The sequence below is a fragment of the Podarcis gaigeae genome (genome assembly GCF_964106915.1).
Source record: "Podarcis gaigeae genome assembly, chromosome: 13".
NCBI lineage: Eukaryota > Metazoa > Chordata > Lepidosauria > Squamata > Lacertidae > Podarcis > Podarcis gaigeae.
Window position 1 is genome coordinate 31,715,192 of NC_139689.1, and position 15,020 is coordinate 31,730,211.

Below are 15,020 nucleotides of genomic sequence, written 5' to 3' on the forward strand. Positions count from 1 at the left end.
TGGTGTGAGTCCCATGGCCAAAGCCTGCTCTAAAGCAACAAAGGATATGGGAGGGGGCTATCCAAGGAGTTGAACAGTGGCTTAGAAATAAGTGTCTGACAGCCTTGGGACAAATTTGGCAATGAAAATCTGCTGAATGTGCTTTGGATCAGATAAAAATGCTACCGGCAGGAAGTTAATACAGCAGGGTATGCAGAGGCCCAATAATAAAGCCGCGAAATTTGATCTTCGTACTGATACAGATGAAGATGTTCCGGAGCTGTCAGACAAGGCCAAGGAACCTGTCATGGCTAGGGGCAGTTCTTTAGGGCCGAAAGGGCACAAAATTGACATGCCTAATTGATGAAGATGGGGACTCAGACCAGTATGTAGATAAAATCCTATTTCTGATTTTGGTGAGCCACACATGGAGACCTTCCGCTACTGAAGAGTTTGGTAACGTGCTATAAATGAATAAATGGGTAGATGAAGAACCTGGCAATCAGACAGGCAAACACAATGAGTCTTCTCCTTACCTGTTTCTCCCCATATTGGCAAGTACTCATCCTGCTGAATGTCCAGCATTATCTCCAGGCCATTGCCTGTCCCACCCTTGAATGTGGTCAACAGAGGATGCCCATCTTCTCCTGAGTTAAACATGTAGCACTTCCCATATTTTGTAAACACCTAAGAAAACACAGAGAGGAAGAAAGATATTCAGTGATACTGTTGGTGGCCTATAGGTCCCAAAAAACCTGATTCTACAAAGAACTGCCTCAGCAACTGGTTTGCAGGGGAGGCACCCTTCCAACTCTACAATTACAGTGGTAACTTCATTGTCGAACGGCTTGGCTTCCGAACAAATCAGCTCCCGAGCGCCGCAAACCCGGAAGTGGGTGTTCCAGTTTGCAAATGTTTTTTGGAAGCCGAATGTCCAACGTGGCTTCCGCAGTTTCCGACTGAATGCAGAAAGCTCCTGCAGCCAATCGGAAGCCACGCCTTGGTTTTCGAACGGTTGTGGGAGTTGAACGGACTCCTGGAACGGATTTAGTTCGACAACCAAGGTACCACTGTATATGAAAACTGGCTTTAGCCTTGAACAGAAGCACTCTGTGGGTGTGGGTGTGTTACACACAACAACATTTTATCGCAAGTCCCTTTTGTGGAGTTTTTACATTCAAAACAGTTTTGCTACACAGTACAGGCATAGCTCATGAGAAGAGAAGACACCCTGGAGAAGACCCTGATGTTGGGAAAGATGGAGGGCACAAGGAGAAGGGGGCGACAGAGGACGAGATGGTTGGATGGTGTTTTCGAGGTTACCAGCATGAGTTTGACCAAACTGCGGGAGGCAGTGGAGGACAGAGGTGCCTGGCGTTCTCTGGTCCATGGGGTCACGAAGAGTCGGACACGACTAAACGACTAAACAACAAAACAGGCATAGCTCTGTATTTTCCATCACTGCTTATTTCTACCTTCTCCCAAATGTACCACCTCTTAAGCATTTCTAAAATCCACACCTTCCGCTGGGGCTTCCACATGTTATTTTCTTTTGTGGGAGGCACTTGACTGAGGCAAACTAATTACTCATGTGTTTCTTCAGCACCATTGATTTGACAGATCCCTTGTGTTTCTGGTGAATCTGTGAACACCTTGGTTATTTCATGAGAAACATCTTGCAAAGTTTGGGGGGTTAGGCAGTGCTATTTTCCTAGAAAAAGAAGTGCCGGAACTCACCATAAATGGTGCCTACCTAAGACATTCCAGAATTGAGTTCCAGGTGGAAAAAAGCCCTGGGGTTAGGGTTTCTAAAGGAGAGACAAAAAGCAGCAGCAGCAGCAACCAGATCTCTCTACATGGAGGTGCCACTCATACTTGAGTAAAAGGGAGTCTGTCACATAGCACCCTAAAAGACCTCTGGAAGCAGAGAAATCCATCAAAGAAGGAGAGAGATGATGTGGCAGCTGCTGCAAGGCGGGGGGGGGGGGCTGAGCTGCTGTAGATACTCTCAGGTCTCTGACCCTGACCCTGCTTCCATCTCAAAAAGGACACACCAGAAACGTGGGAAGCGTCTCAAGCCTGGACGTCACATTTCCACCAGGCTATTGTTTACCTCCCAACAAACAAAACAGCGGCTTATGCTCCTGGACTCCAGAAGCATTCTCCATATCAACACATACGCAAGTCTTAATATCCTTTTCAATTGCTGCCTCACCACGCTGCGGAGAAGAGAGTCTGGGGAAGAAGGGAAAGATTTCACAGCGCAAAGGGTTGGGTCCTCCTTAAGGAGGCTGTTTGCGATTTCCCTCAGCCACTGAGACAAAAAAGGCTGTTTATCAAGTCTCTTGGCTTCTCTGGATCCACACCCCAACCAAGCCAAGCCAGAAAGATCCTCTTTGCACACTTTACGTAGCAATTGAGCCCTGCTGCAGCTGAAGCGTTGTTTCCTGCAGTAAATGCATAAAGCGTGAAGGGTAGACTTGTGCCTGAACACTGGGGAGGGGGGGAGAGAGATGCGCTACAGAGCCCCAATTGGCCATGGCTCTTCAGCGCGTGTCCACTATGTGTTTAGCAACGCATGCCTGCCCTTTATGCACAAGTTGCACAAGTTTCCCTTGCAGATTTTTCTCTCAATCTGTTTCTTGTCTGTCAGGGCCATGTGTGTTCTGTGAGATTAAAAAGGAACACCTTCAAAGACCAAAATCCCACACCAAATATGTTGGATTTTGCCAGCCTGCACTTAGTATGCAAATCAGGCACATTGGCATATTTTTCTTTCTTGGTTTGAAAACATGATTCTACAGTCCTTCACAGTAAACATCATTCATTCTGCTTCACCTAGTGACTGGGTAGGACTGTTAGGATTCTTGCTCTGTGCTTGCAGTCATGGGATTGTTGTCTATCACATGACAGTGTATGTTTTCATTCCACATAGTGGGAAGTGACAGAGACAGGGTGTTTGGTATTACTGTGTTTCCGTGATGTAGGACTATTGTCCTTTGTTCTTTCTCTTTGCTGTCTGATGAGAAAGAGGAAGGAGCTAAGTCAGAATGCTCCAAGTGTATTATATGTAAATAAACATAGTTTAGCCAAAATGCTGTGCTACTGAGTTCTGTTACACAAACTGCTAACACTCCACAGGATCCTAAGTGTGCTAATGCCACTTGGAATCAGTCGCTGGGATTTTCTGGCTGAAGAAAGATTTTGAAGCTCCCGAACGACTGACCAGGAGGGAGAGAACATGCCTGTAGGGCATGTGTCTCTACCAGGGTCCTACACGTGAGTAGGACAATCCTAACATAGACAAGGAGTCATGGGGGGTAGGCACTGAAACTTTATCCCTTGGCTAATGAAATCTTGTTCAGCTTTAATGAGAGTATGGGTTTGGAATTGCACACATACCTTCAAGCACACACACACACACACATACACACACACACACACATATGTGCTTGAAAACTGCTTAAATAAATAATGGCAGACAGAGAAAAGCTGAGAATCTCAAGAAGTCACATTTTATGGTTCCCTGCCTCTCATCCAAAAAGCTGCTGCTTTAGCAAAAAAATATGTAACAAGAGAGTTGTACTTATTATATTCTGATGTATTCTTGATCCAGCAAACCCCATAGATTCCTAGAGAACCCTTTCCAAATTGACTTATCCTACAGCTCTTATAAATCAGTCACAATGTTTTTCTATATATTGCAGAAGATTCTGAGGTCACATACTGGGTCTCAGTCTCAATGTGGGTCCCTGCGGGCCAGGCCTGTTGAACCTAAATGCTGCATTCCACAAACGGACAACAAGCCAGAACATGCCCAACACCCCTGTCCCTCCCACCTCGTGGATGGACAAATGTGAAATTTGTCCCCCTATAAGGGGAATAGGGGTCTTTAAACAACTCTCAGCATCCTTAACAAATGATATTTCCCAGGATTCTTTGAGGGGAAGCCATTACTGTTTAAAGTGGTATCATAGCACTTTACAAGTTTGGTGGAGGTGGAGCCTGTTTTTGTATTATGAGACCACTTGTCGACATTTGCCCAATCCACATTTGTCTCCTATTCCCCTCATAGAGCTACAGTTACTTGAGTGGCTTAATTATCCATCCCTCTTCCCAGGGAACTCTGAGAAGTGAAGCTCTGTGAGGGGGATATGGGCTTAAGGACATCTTTTGTCACGGTCTTTGCTCAAAGACAATAAGGGGATTGAAGATGGCAATTACGAGCATCAGCACTGGATGCTGTGGTGGCACTGAGGATGCTTCCCTCTCTGAAGGGAAAGTGTTACCACAACTCCAGGCTGAGATCTTGAGAAAAAAGCCCACCCCTGGTTTTCCTAACATAGGTTTAGTCTTCATTCTAGGCAATTAGCACTTTGGGGAAACATCCACGACTACAGCAATTTGTTTAATTTACAACCCCATGCATGTCTTAGCTGTTCAGAGCCTGACCGCTAGAATTTCTTCAACTGCTGCCTGAATATTAGCTCCATATTTCTTTTTAAATACCCACTCAAGCAATGCTAAATTGTGCTGATGGTAGGAGCGGTGATTTAGCACACCTCTAAAGGGCCCTCTATAGCAATCAGCAGTCAAACAAAGCCTTCTGCTGATTTGCTGTTGTGGAAAGCGGCCCCTTTTTTCCCCAGACATCCCAAGTAGGTGAACGCAAGGCTCCTTGTTTTCCAGACATCCCCACAGACTGGATAGGGTGGAGGATGGAGGCTCAACCACTTCTGTTCAGGGACAACCTCACTCATTCTTTCTTTTCTATTCCCCATCCACTCAGGGAAGAGGAAGTGCAAACATGCCCTGAAAGTACACATCCGGACCAAAAACTCCCTCTGAAGGAGTGGGTATGTAGTTTGAGGGCACTTCTGGATCCTTTGCTGTCACTTGAGGCTCTGGTGGCATCAGCGGCACAGAGTGCCTTCCATCAGCTTTGGCTGGTGTCCCAGCTGCGCCCCTATCTGGACAGGGATAGCCTAACTTCTGTCATCTGTGCTCTGGTAACCTCTAGGTTAGATTACTGCAATGCATTATATGTAGGGTTGCCTCTGAGGACGGTTCAGAAGCTGCAGCTGGTGCAGAATTTGGTGACCAGGTTGCTCACCAGGGCACGATGGTTTGAGCATGTTACACCAATCCTGGCTTGACTGCACTGGCTGCGGATTAGTTTCCAGGCCTAATTCAAAGAATTGGTTTTGACTTATAAAGCCTTAAATGGCTCGGGACTACAGTACCTCAAGAACCACCTCTCCCCATATGAACCGACCCAGATCCTGCAATTATCATCTGAGGCCTTTCTTTGTGTGCCTCCTCCATAAGATGTCCAGAGGACGGCAATACAAGAACGGGCCTTTTCTGTGGTGGCTTCCTGTTTGTTGAATGCTCTCCCCAAGAAGGCTCACCTGGCTTCCTTTATTATATATATTTAGGTACCAGGCGAAAAAGTTTCTCTATAACCAGAGCTCTGGCATTATATGGCATTTTAACTGTATTTGTGGGAGACAGGTGATTGGTTTGTTCTTGTTCTTGTTTTCTATATATTCTGTTGTCTCGTTTTGTATTTTGATGTTGTGAACTGCCCTGTGATCTTCAAATGAAGGCCAGTATACTTACTTACTAGATGATAAGATAAGATAAGATATAAGATGATAAGATAGGATAAGATGATAAGATAAGATAAGTCTCTCCCCCCCTTTCAATTCCAGATGTTTGGCTGGTGATTATGATTACTCAGAGAGGAAGAAAATGCACTCTGCTTAATTTTTTATTTATTAAAATTTATATGACTCTTGTCTTTTGGGTAAAAAAAGCCCCCTTTCTCTCTTCGCCACAAATGGCTAGGCAGAAGGTGGAACATGGCAACAGACTTGTGGCCCCATTCAAGAAGCAGTCGGGGGGGGGGGGGCTGTTTCCTTCTGCTCCAGAAAACCACTGGAGAGCTGGCAGAAAATGGCCCTTCTGGCAGTGGAATAGGCTCTGTTATCCCTCATGAAAGAGTCTGTATTTTACAGCCACTTGTCTGGAGTGCTGGACTAGGTTTCAGGCAAAACAATCTTAATGGCAGCCCACACCTCTCTTTGCCTCAGGCACTGTCTGAGGCCTTGATGAGCTCTTACTTAAACAAAGCTCGCTTCATAGGCAACAACATCCTTCCCGATAAAACTCCAAAAGGATCTATAATTGATTCAGACGCAACATCCCATAGTTCCTTGACAAGTCGCCCCAAGGGACGGTTCAGTCATACACACACACACACACACACACACACACACCCTGTAAACACACCCCCTTCCACAACTTTATGGGCTCTGCTGCTCTCCACAGCTCTGACCTCATCATGCCTGTCATGTTCTGGAGATTAAACCTGCCATTTTGAATCCTTGATAATATTGGGCTTGGCAGACATCCCACCCAGCTAGGTCAAAGATAAATACAAACCCAAGCACCGCACTGTGGGGAAATTGACAACTGCGCTTCCTAGAAAAGTCCGTTTTGTGGGGTGGGGGAAAAGACTTTATTACTCCACATCAGCACTTTCTAGCTTTTATGACTGTCAAAGCCAGACAGCGTACAAGGGCACTGAACAAGGAATAGGGCTGCATAAAACCCCTAAACAACTCTCTTCTAGGAAATTAAACTGGATATATTGAACTGTGGCAAAACAGGTTGGTCACACGTCCTAAACCACTTGTACCCAGAAGACCATGTTAGCTTTCTTCTCATAAAAGTTCTCTTTCACAAGCCCAGTGCTAGTACAGTGCATTGGCCGCTATTCAAGGTGCTACTTTTAATTCGCAAAGCCATAACTTTTATGACACAAAGTAAGAGCTAAAACACATTGGGGACACAAAGATTACCCTAACCAAGGTTTGCTGGAAGAAACCTGAACACTATACTGCAGCTAGAATGCTACTGCATGATGCTGTCGAGTGAAGTGATAACCGTTTGCAGGTTTATACAGAACTAAGAGCCAGAGATGTTTCTTCAATGACTTCTGGTGGCTGGTGACTACTGGCTACTATATTTATTCCACCTAAGAACGTAAGAACAGTTCTGCGTATGGAAAGCCCACAAGTAGGTAAAAGGTAAAGGTACCCCTGCCCGTACGGGCCAGTCTTGCCAGACTCTGGGGTTGTGCGCCCATCTCACTCAAGAGGCCAGGGGCCAGCGCTGTCCGGAGACACTTCCGGGTCACGTGGCCAGCATGACATCGCTGCTCTGGCGAGCCAGAGCCGCACACGTAAACGCCGTTTACCTTCCCGCTGGTAAGCGGTCCCTATTTATCTACTTGCACCTGGAGGTGCTTTCGAACTGCTAGGTTGGCAGGCGCTGGGACCGAGAAGCGGGAGCGCACCCCGCCGCAGGGATTCGAACCGCCGACCTTTCGATCGGCAAGTCCTAGGCGCTGAGGCTTTAACCCACAGCGCCACCTGCGTCCCGACCCACAAGTAGGACTCCAGCCTTATTCCCTCCTGTGGTTTCCAGCAGCTGTTATTCAGAAGCATACTGCCTCCAACTGTGGAGGCAGAGTATAGCATTCATTGCTAGTATCTCAAGAGTCTCCTCCAGCACCATAATTCAAAAGCATCAATTCTTCGGCGATCAGACCATAAAGAAGGCTGATTGCCGAAGAATTGATGCTTTTGAATTATGGTGCTGGAGAAGACTCTTGAGAGTCCCATGGACTGCAAAAAGATCAAACCTATCCCTTCTTAAGAAAATCAGCCCTGAGTGCTCACTGGAAGGACAGATCCTGAAGCTGAGGCTCAAATACTTTGGCCACCTCATGAGAAGAGAAGACTCCCTGGAAAAGACCCTGATGTTGGGAAAGATTGAGGGCACAAGGAGAAGGGGACGCCAGAGGACGAGATGGCTGGACAGTGTTCTCAAAGCTACCAGCATGAGTTTGACCAAACTGCGGGAGGCAGTGGAAGACAGGAGTGCCTGGCGTGCTGTGGTCCATGGGGTTACGAAGAGTCGGACACAACTAAACGGTTAAGCAACAACAAATTGATAGCCTTATCCTCCATTAAGTTTGTCTAATCCTCTTTTAAAGCTATCAAAGTTTGTGGCCATCACTCTCAATTCCACAGTTTAACCAAGCACTATGTAAAGAAGTACTTTCTTCTGTCTGTCCTCAATCTTCCACCACCCAACCTCATTGAATGCCCACAAGTTCCAGTGCTGTGAGAGAGGGAAAACAACTATTCTCTATCCACTTTCTCCATGCCATGCACAGTTTCATAACACTTCCATCATGTACCTCTCACTCACCTTTTCTCTAAACTAAAAGCCCCAAATACTGCAACATTTCTTCACAGGGGAATTTATTCACTCCCTTCATCATTTTGGTTGCCATTTTTTGAACCTTTTCCCAACTCTACAATATCCTTTCTGAGGTGAGGCAACCAGAATGGTACACAGTATTCAAGGGCGCCATCTGCTAGGGGCATACTTTCGAGGAGGGTGCCACTCCTCCCCCCCCCAAAAGTCCAAAGCCTTCTTGAAGAGGCTAAGCATGGAGCCGAGTGTGGCATGGCTTCAATCTCCTCCTCCTGCCATGGAGGAGGCTGGAAGCAGCTCCAGGCTGATGGTGGCAGAAGCAGCAGGAAAACATGCAACCATTGAAGCTGTGCTGCTGCTGCTGCGCTTCTGCTGAGCTCAGCTCTGCCTCTGACATCCTGATGTCACATATACCACGTTGTGACATCACACATGTGATATCATGTTCCGCGTGCCACCAGCTCCCCCCTTCTTATTTGGAAGCTGGCATGTGTGACTGTTTTCCAAATGCAGTTGCACAATAGATTTGTATAATGGCGTTATGGTATCAGCAGAAAACGCAAGGTGAACTGACAGCACCACCATCTCCAGCTTCTGCTGCTAATGCTGATTTGCACAGTGGTCCCTCCTTCTCACATCAGAAGGATTTAAGGACAGACTATACAGTATACAAAGTGGGAGATTTCTATATATGCCCATTCTGGGGCAGAATAATAAAACTTACAAGTATATTGGGAACATAGGTGCACTTTGGAAGAAGAGTCATGAAAGGCATGTTTAATTAGGTCGTTTCGTTTTGTTGCTTGCTTGCTTGCTTGCTTGCTTGCTTGCTTGCTTGCTTGCTTGCTTGCATGCCCTCCTTTGTTTCCTAAAAGGATTTATGATCTTTGGGAAATTAGATTATGAGTCCTTTGGGGATAGTAAGGACAAGTCCTTGATGACATTATAGCATCCTGCCCTGAACTAGAGAAGAAGGTAGGCTGCAAGTATAATAAATATACAAGGAGATGTTTAATAGCTGCTCAGATCTTTAGACAGAGACCTGGACTACCTCACATCTGAGGAATAGGAGGATGCTCAGAAGTCTATGCCACCAATCTATTATTTCCAGGCATGAGTGATGCTGTGTTAGGTCTCTGGCTTGACATTTTTGCAGGCTCTTCCTCACAGCAGAGAAGGGAATTGGATCCCTCCTGAGAGAAGACCTGAGCAGGAGGCAGAGCCTGTAACCTATTTGCTAATTGGGGAACCCAGGCCTGGGTCATGGTGCCATTCTGAGCAAGCTGCACTTAATCTAACAGGGCGACCTTCTATGGGACTATCGTTTTCTGCCTTCACAAAATGTCAGAGGTCAGAGTGACGGACATTTGCTTAAGGGTTTCTTACAGCAGCCTCTGCTGATCCTCTGCTTTGAGGCTCTTTGCAAACCTGATTGATGGCAAAGACCTTCAAGGGAAAGAGGTTTAACATTTTAAAGAGCAGTTTTATAAACGGATTCAATTATACATGGCCCAGCGTGTGGATGAAAGCAAAGCATGCCCACCACACAGGTCACAGTTTTAATCCAGAAATGTGAAATGGGGAGGGTTCACCCTGCTTTTCATAAGTTCAAAGATGTCTTGGTTTTGATGAAAACATGGAAGCTATCCAAGAACCAGAGATGGGCTATTGAGAGATCATCCAACCCACGACCACCACTGACGGTCAGCAAGACTTAAAATCAAGTGGATTTCTAAGGGCTGGCTCATACACAACACACACACACACGTATATACATCAAATGAGTACTGTTCATATAACGACTGGCAGCTGAATGGGTGAACTGATCCCATTTGAAAAAAACACTGTGATGTGAAAAGTTATCTGTGTCATTATTCCTGCAATACTGTATTTACACATACATAAAAGTTAGCTGGTTATATCGTTTCCATCTAGTTGATATATGTTCATGTGTGAAACAGCCCCAAGACAGGACTTTGTAAGCCTGTTTCTTCTACTCTCTATTTGGCACAGTTGCTTTGCTAGGCTCTTCCAACACTCGTGTTAGGACCATGGCAACATACCGTGCACTACAAAGTAAAAGAATCAAGGTTCAACATTAAGGCATTTCAAGCTTGCCCCAAGAAATGCTGAATTTCCTATAACCTGTGTATGTTAAACTGCCAGAAAATGTAGTTATCAGCACCAATAACTAGGAAGATTTGAGATATTATAGTCAAATGAGGACAAATGTGCATTTTGCAAGGAAATATGAAAGCAGGATTTTTTATTTTTTTCTGAGAAAGTAATTTCAGTTCTAAAGGAAACCGAAGCGAGGTGGGTTAAGGATTGTCAGGAACAACACAATCTTGCCTTTAAGGAGCTTTAGCCAACAACAGAAGCAACCGGGAAGTCACAGAGAAAACACCTAGTGAGGTACGTAGGGTAAAAATTCAACTCTGTCATGATGAATCTAATTGGGAAGCCATTTTCCTACCTAACTATCTATAGAATTCTAGCAGCTACCTTGATGAGATTAAAACCAAAGTTTGGGACATCAATAGGTATCAGCAACTCTCCCAATTTGGGTTTCTCAATTTTCCATGCTTTCCATTTCTCCACATTTCCACGTCAGTTTGTGAATTATTTTAAAAAGCAAGTCCTCTTGAAGATTCAGCAGCATTTCAGTGTTAATTTTTACACACTTGTATGTATTTCTGCAAAATATACACATTTTTGCAAAGCAGTTTCCCTGTTTTTAATGCATTTTTGTATGCTATTTTCAGTAATGGCCCCTTATCTCTCTCGCCCTGACCTAGCTACTGTGATCCACGCAACGGTCACCTCCAGACTGGATTATTGTAACTCGCTCTACGTGGGGCTGCCCTTGAGACTGACCCAGAAACTCCAGCGGGTGCAGAATGCCGCGGCGAGACTCCTTATGGGGTCTTCGCTGCGAGAGCACATTCATCCGGTACTATACCAGCTGCACTGGCTCCCGGTGAAGTACAGGATCACGTTTAAGGTGCTGGTTTTAACCTTTAAAGCCCTATACGGCCTAGGACCCTCGTACCTACGGGACCGCCTCTCCTGGTATGCCCCACAGAGAAACCTACGGTCTGCAAATAATAACATCCTCAAGGTCCCAGGCCTCAGAGAGGTTAGGCTGGCCTCAACTAGAGCCAGGGCCTTCTCGGCTGCGGCTCCAATCTGGTGGAACGCTCTGTCACAAGAGACTAGGGCCCTGCGGGACCTGACATCCTTCCGCAGGGCCTGCAAGACAGAGTTGTTCCACCAGGCCTTTGGTCAGGGCGCAGCCTGACTCCCTCCTCTGGCAACCTGCACAGAATCTTGCTTAATTAGTTGCCATTAATTCAATTTTAATTGATTTTTATAATGAAATATTTTTAGAATGTGTGAATATCTGATAGTTTGATTGTTTGATTGTTGTTAGCCGCCCTGAGCCCGGCTTTGGCTGGGGAGGGCGGGATATAAATAAATTTTATTATTATTATTATTATTATTATTATTATTATTATTATTATTATTAATCCATTTTTTATCCACACTTTACCCAAGTATATGCACTTTTGTACATGTTCCTTGACAGGAGAACTGAATTACATATTTTTTATTGAAAGTGCAAATTAGGTAGGGTCGCCTATAAATGTGAACTGAATGAAATTCCTCCCCCATCCCAAAATATAACCAATCATAACTCAGACGAACTCTGCTTGATTTGAAAAGTCCACTAAGAAAGGGTTTTCTCATTTACATGTAGTTCACATCATCCCAGATTATGAGGCCAAAAAGCAATAATTTGAAATGGTCCTATATACGGTAAATAAATCCAATTTCTAAGTTATTATTTCTATCAGAGCCAAAAAAAAGGAAGTACTCTTGAGAGTAGATTAAGGTGGGGAAAATTACACCCAACCTGCTTTATTCAGTCAGTTAAAAGTCAAAATGAAAGAAGAATGACTTGACAAAGCTTCCAAAAGTCACAAGAGGCAACTGCTTGGAGTGTTCTATTTCATAACCTCAAGCTGCCAGTGACCAGCTCGCGTGCTCCTGCAATGTGCCAAGCTATTAGCCCCATGCTACAAGCGGCTGCTTGAAGTTCAGCATTCTCAATTGGCACCTTCCAAAGCCCAGCTGCCAGAGTTCTCCAAGCTGCCACACAGACGACTGTCACACCAAAGGTGATGACGATACCAGACTGTCATCCTTGGAGCTTGGACTTGGTTAGAATTTAACATTTGGGGGCCCAGATCTGAACACCAAGAAGTGCTTTCTACAGCCAAGGCATTGCAAAATGGTAAATCGCCCAAATCCAAAATGTAGGTTTTCATGGCCTAAGTCAGTGGTTTTCAACCAGTGTGCTGTGGCACCCTGGGGTGCCTTGAAAAATTATCAGAGGTGCCACGGGCAGCACTGGCCTATGTTGCTCTTTCCTCCCATCCTTCCTCTGATTTCCTCTTGCTGTTGGAAATGGATAGACAAGTCGCAGGCCAATGTGGGGCAGTGTGAGGAGGCACCTCTCTTTGGGGGAAAGCAGCTTAGAGACCAGCGGTGGCAACAGCAGCTGCTCCGAAGGAGAGGGGAGAGGAGAGGAGGCTGAATGAACCCTCCACATGGGATGTCATTTGAGAAAGAGTGAAAGGCTGCCAGCTCTGCGGGCAAGGGGTGATGTATCTAGGCTCCTGAGCCCCACAAGCGTGCCGCAGAAAAAAATGTAGTTGGTCAAGGGAGCTGTGGACTCAAAAAGGTTGAAAACCTTTGGCCTAAGTTTACATCAATTTCCCTCAAATGTTTCAAAATCTGTAGTTGGCACATGACCTTCAATTATCTTTTGATTCTAATCAGCTTCTTTGGCAACCAATCATCTTATCAGGATAGGCGCTCAGCAACAAACTTTCTTCTGCTAACCCCCTGAATGTGATGGGTGTTGAGAGCTGAGAACACTGCCCTGAATAGCAAACACCATGAGATTAATCCTTTAAAATGGAGATCAAGTCCATTCTCTTTTTTCAGTGAGCTATTTTCTATGCAAATGAAGTTCCAAGGATCCTGAGCTTGTTCTGTAATTAGTGTCAAGTTAATTAAAAAAGAAAGCCTTTAACAGGTGTTCATTTCACATTTGGTGAAGGGACGTTGAAGCCTGCCCATCACTGCTGCCTGTCTCCCGTACAGATTTGGAAGTGAAAAATGTGGGATGAATTATTACTAGAGCAGTCAAGTACAACATTTTCCTGTTGCCTAGAATGTACACACAGGGGAATGTGGCTCCAGACAGGGACGACTTCCTGTCCTACCTGCTCTGGAGCTTCCTCCCCTTGTGTGTGACCAGGTAGATGGGCATGACCCTAGCTGACCAGATAAAAGGACTGACCATGCAACCATCTCTTTCTTAAAAATTATAAATAAAATTGGTCCTCCAAGAGATAAGCAGCTCAGTCCTGTGGCTGGCTTGGGGTCTCCTAACCTGGACAGAACGAAGGACCAGTGGGGAAAGGTCAGTCTCACACAAACCAAAAGTGAATTCCAGAAACCCAGGCAATACAGCAAAGGATTCTGGGACACTCTCAGCATGCACAGGATGCTTGGTGAGGGCAAAAGCAAAGGGTCACCATGAACTTGCATGCTTCTTTTAACCAGAAACCAGATTGAATGTTGCTGCCCTAGATAGCTGCTTAGTTTGCAAGTATGATTCTGTGAGCCCTGTCAAAAGTCTGGAGCAGGACACCCTTTACCTATAGAAAAAATATATATCTTTGACACTGGCCTACCAAGACTCTTATTTCTTTATCACTATACAAAAACACTGCCAGGTGCCAGGAACTGCTGTACAAAATACCATGGGAGTGGGTGACAAAATGGCTGCCATGTGGGCATAGCAAGATTCAAAATGGCTGTCATCCAGGTGTGGCATAACACAAAATGGCTGCCCTATCAAAAAAAGAGCAGGAAAAAGGGCAAGATCATGAAAAGGGGTGGAAATTCCCACCCCTCTCCATGAATGAGAAAAAAGACACAGACATAAGTCATCACTGTGCTCACTTCACACAGAGAAAGTATTTGTACCTCTACTCTGTTCAGAACAGAAGAAAGTATGCGTGCCTAATTCTGGCATTCAATGAAATGTGGGCATGTCTGGGGTGGGGACTTCTTTAATGTAGAAGAAGCCAAGTTATTGCAAACAGGAACCAAGCAGGAAGAGCAAACAGTGTCTTGTGCATTGTGGATTGTAGAGGGGGGACTGACAGACATGCTGGAGCTCAAGGGCTTCAAGTTGGCAGCGCTGTGCAGTCCTTGACCTGAGGAGCTTACAATCCACATTTCCACAGTGAGGGAGACAATAGGCAAATGGGAGGGATGGGAGGAAAGAAAGAGACAAGAGCAACTGTATGAACAGCAACAAGGACACTGACTTTTATATACTTTGCTTTCATCCCCAACAAAATAAAACCTAAGGGGTTTAGTCAAAGGCAGCAAAGAAGAGAGGAGTTTAGAGGACAGGCTTTAAAAGAAAGAGGGCGGGCGGGCGGGAGAGGTGGTGGTGGTCATGGAAAGTGTTGGCAGGTAAGGGCAAAAGGGTAAGAGTAAGACAAGCCCACAGTAAGCTTTGATGGGAGAGACAAAGAGGAGTTTCTGCTGGATTCTTCCCACACAGTGCTTTCCCCCCCAGGAAAAATAGGTGCCGGAACTCACCATGAAGTTCTTACAGTAAGTTGCAGGGTGACTTGGGGCAGCCCTGAACAGATGCCAGT

The 15,020-nt window shown here is 45.4% G+C and overlaps 1 protein-coding gene across 5 annotated transcripts in view; it reads right to left on the minus strand.

Annotated features, from left to right (window-relative positions):
• The window catches only part of LOC310829808 (acid-sensing ion channel 2), a 385,605-nt gene that overhangs the window by 67,624 nt on the left and 302,961 nt on the right, over positions 1-15,020 (minus strand). For all 5 annotated transcript variants that reach the window (XR_014557372.1, XR_014557373.1, XM_083708772.1 and 2 more), the window contains one exon: positions 516-666. Coding sequence is in view for 3 of the 5 variants with exons in the window: in XM_083708772.1 (XP_083564898.1) it covers positions 516-666 (151 nt within the window). In the remaining 2 variants the exon portion in view is untranslated. The remainder of the gene's footprint in view (positions 1-515; positions 667-15,020) is intronic.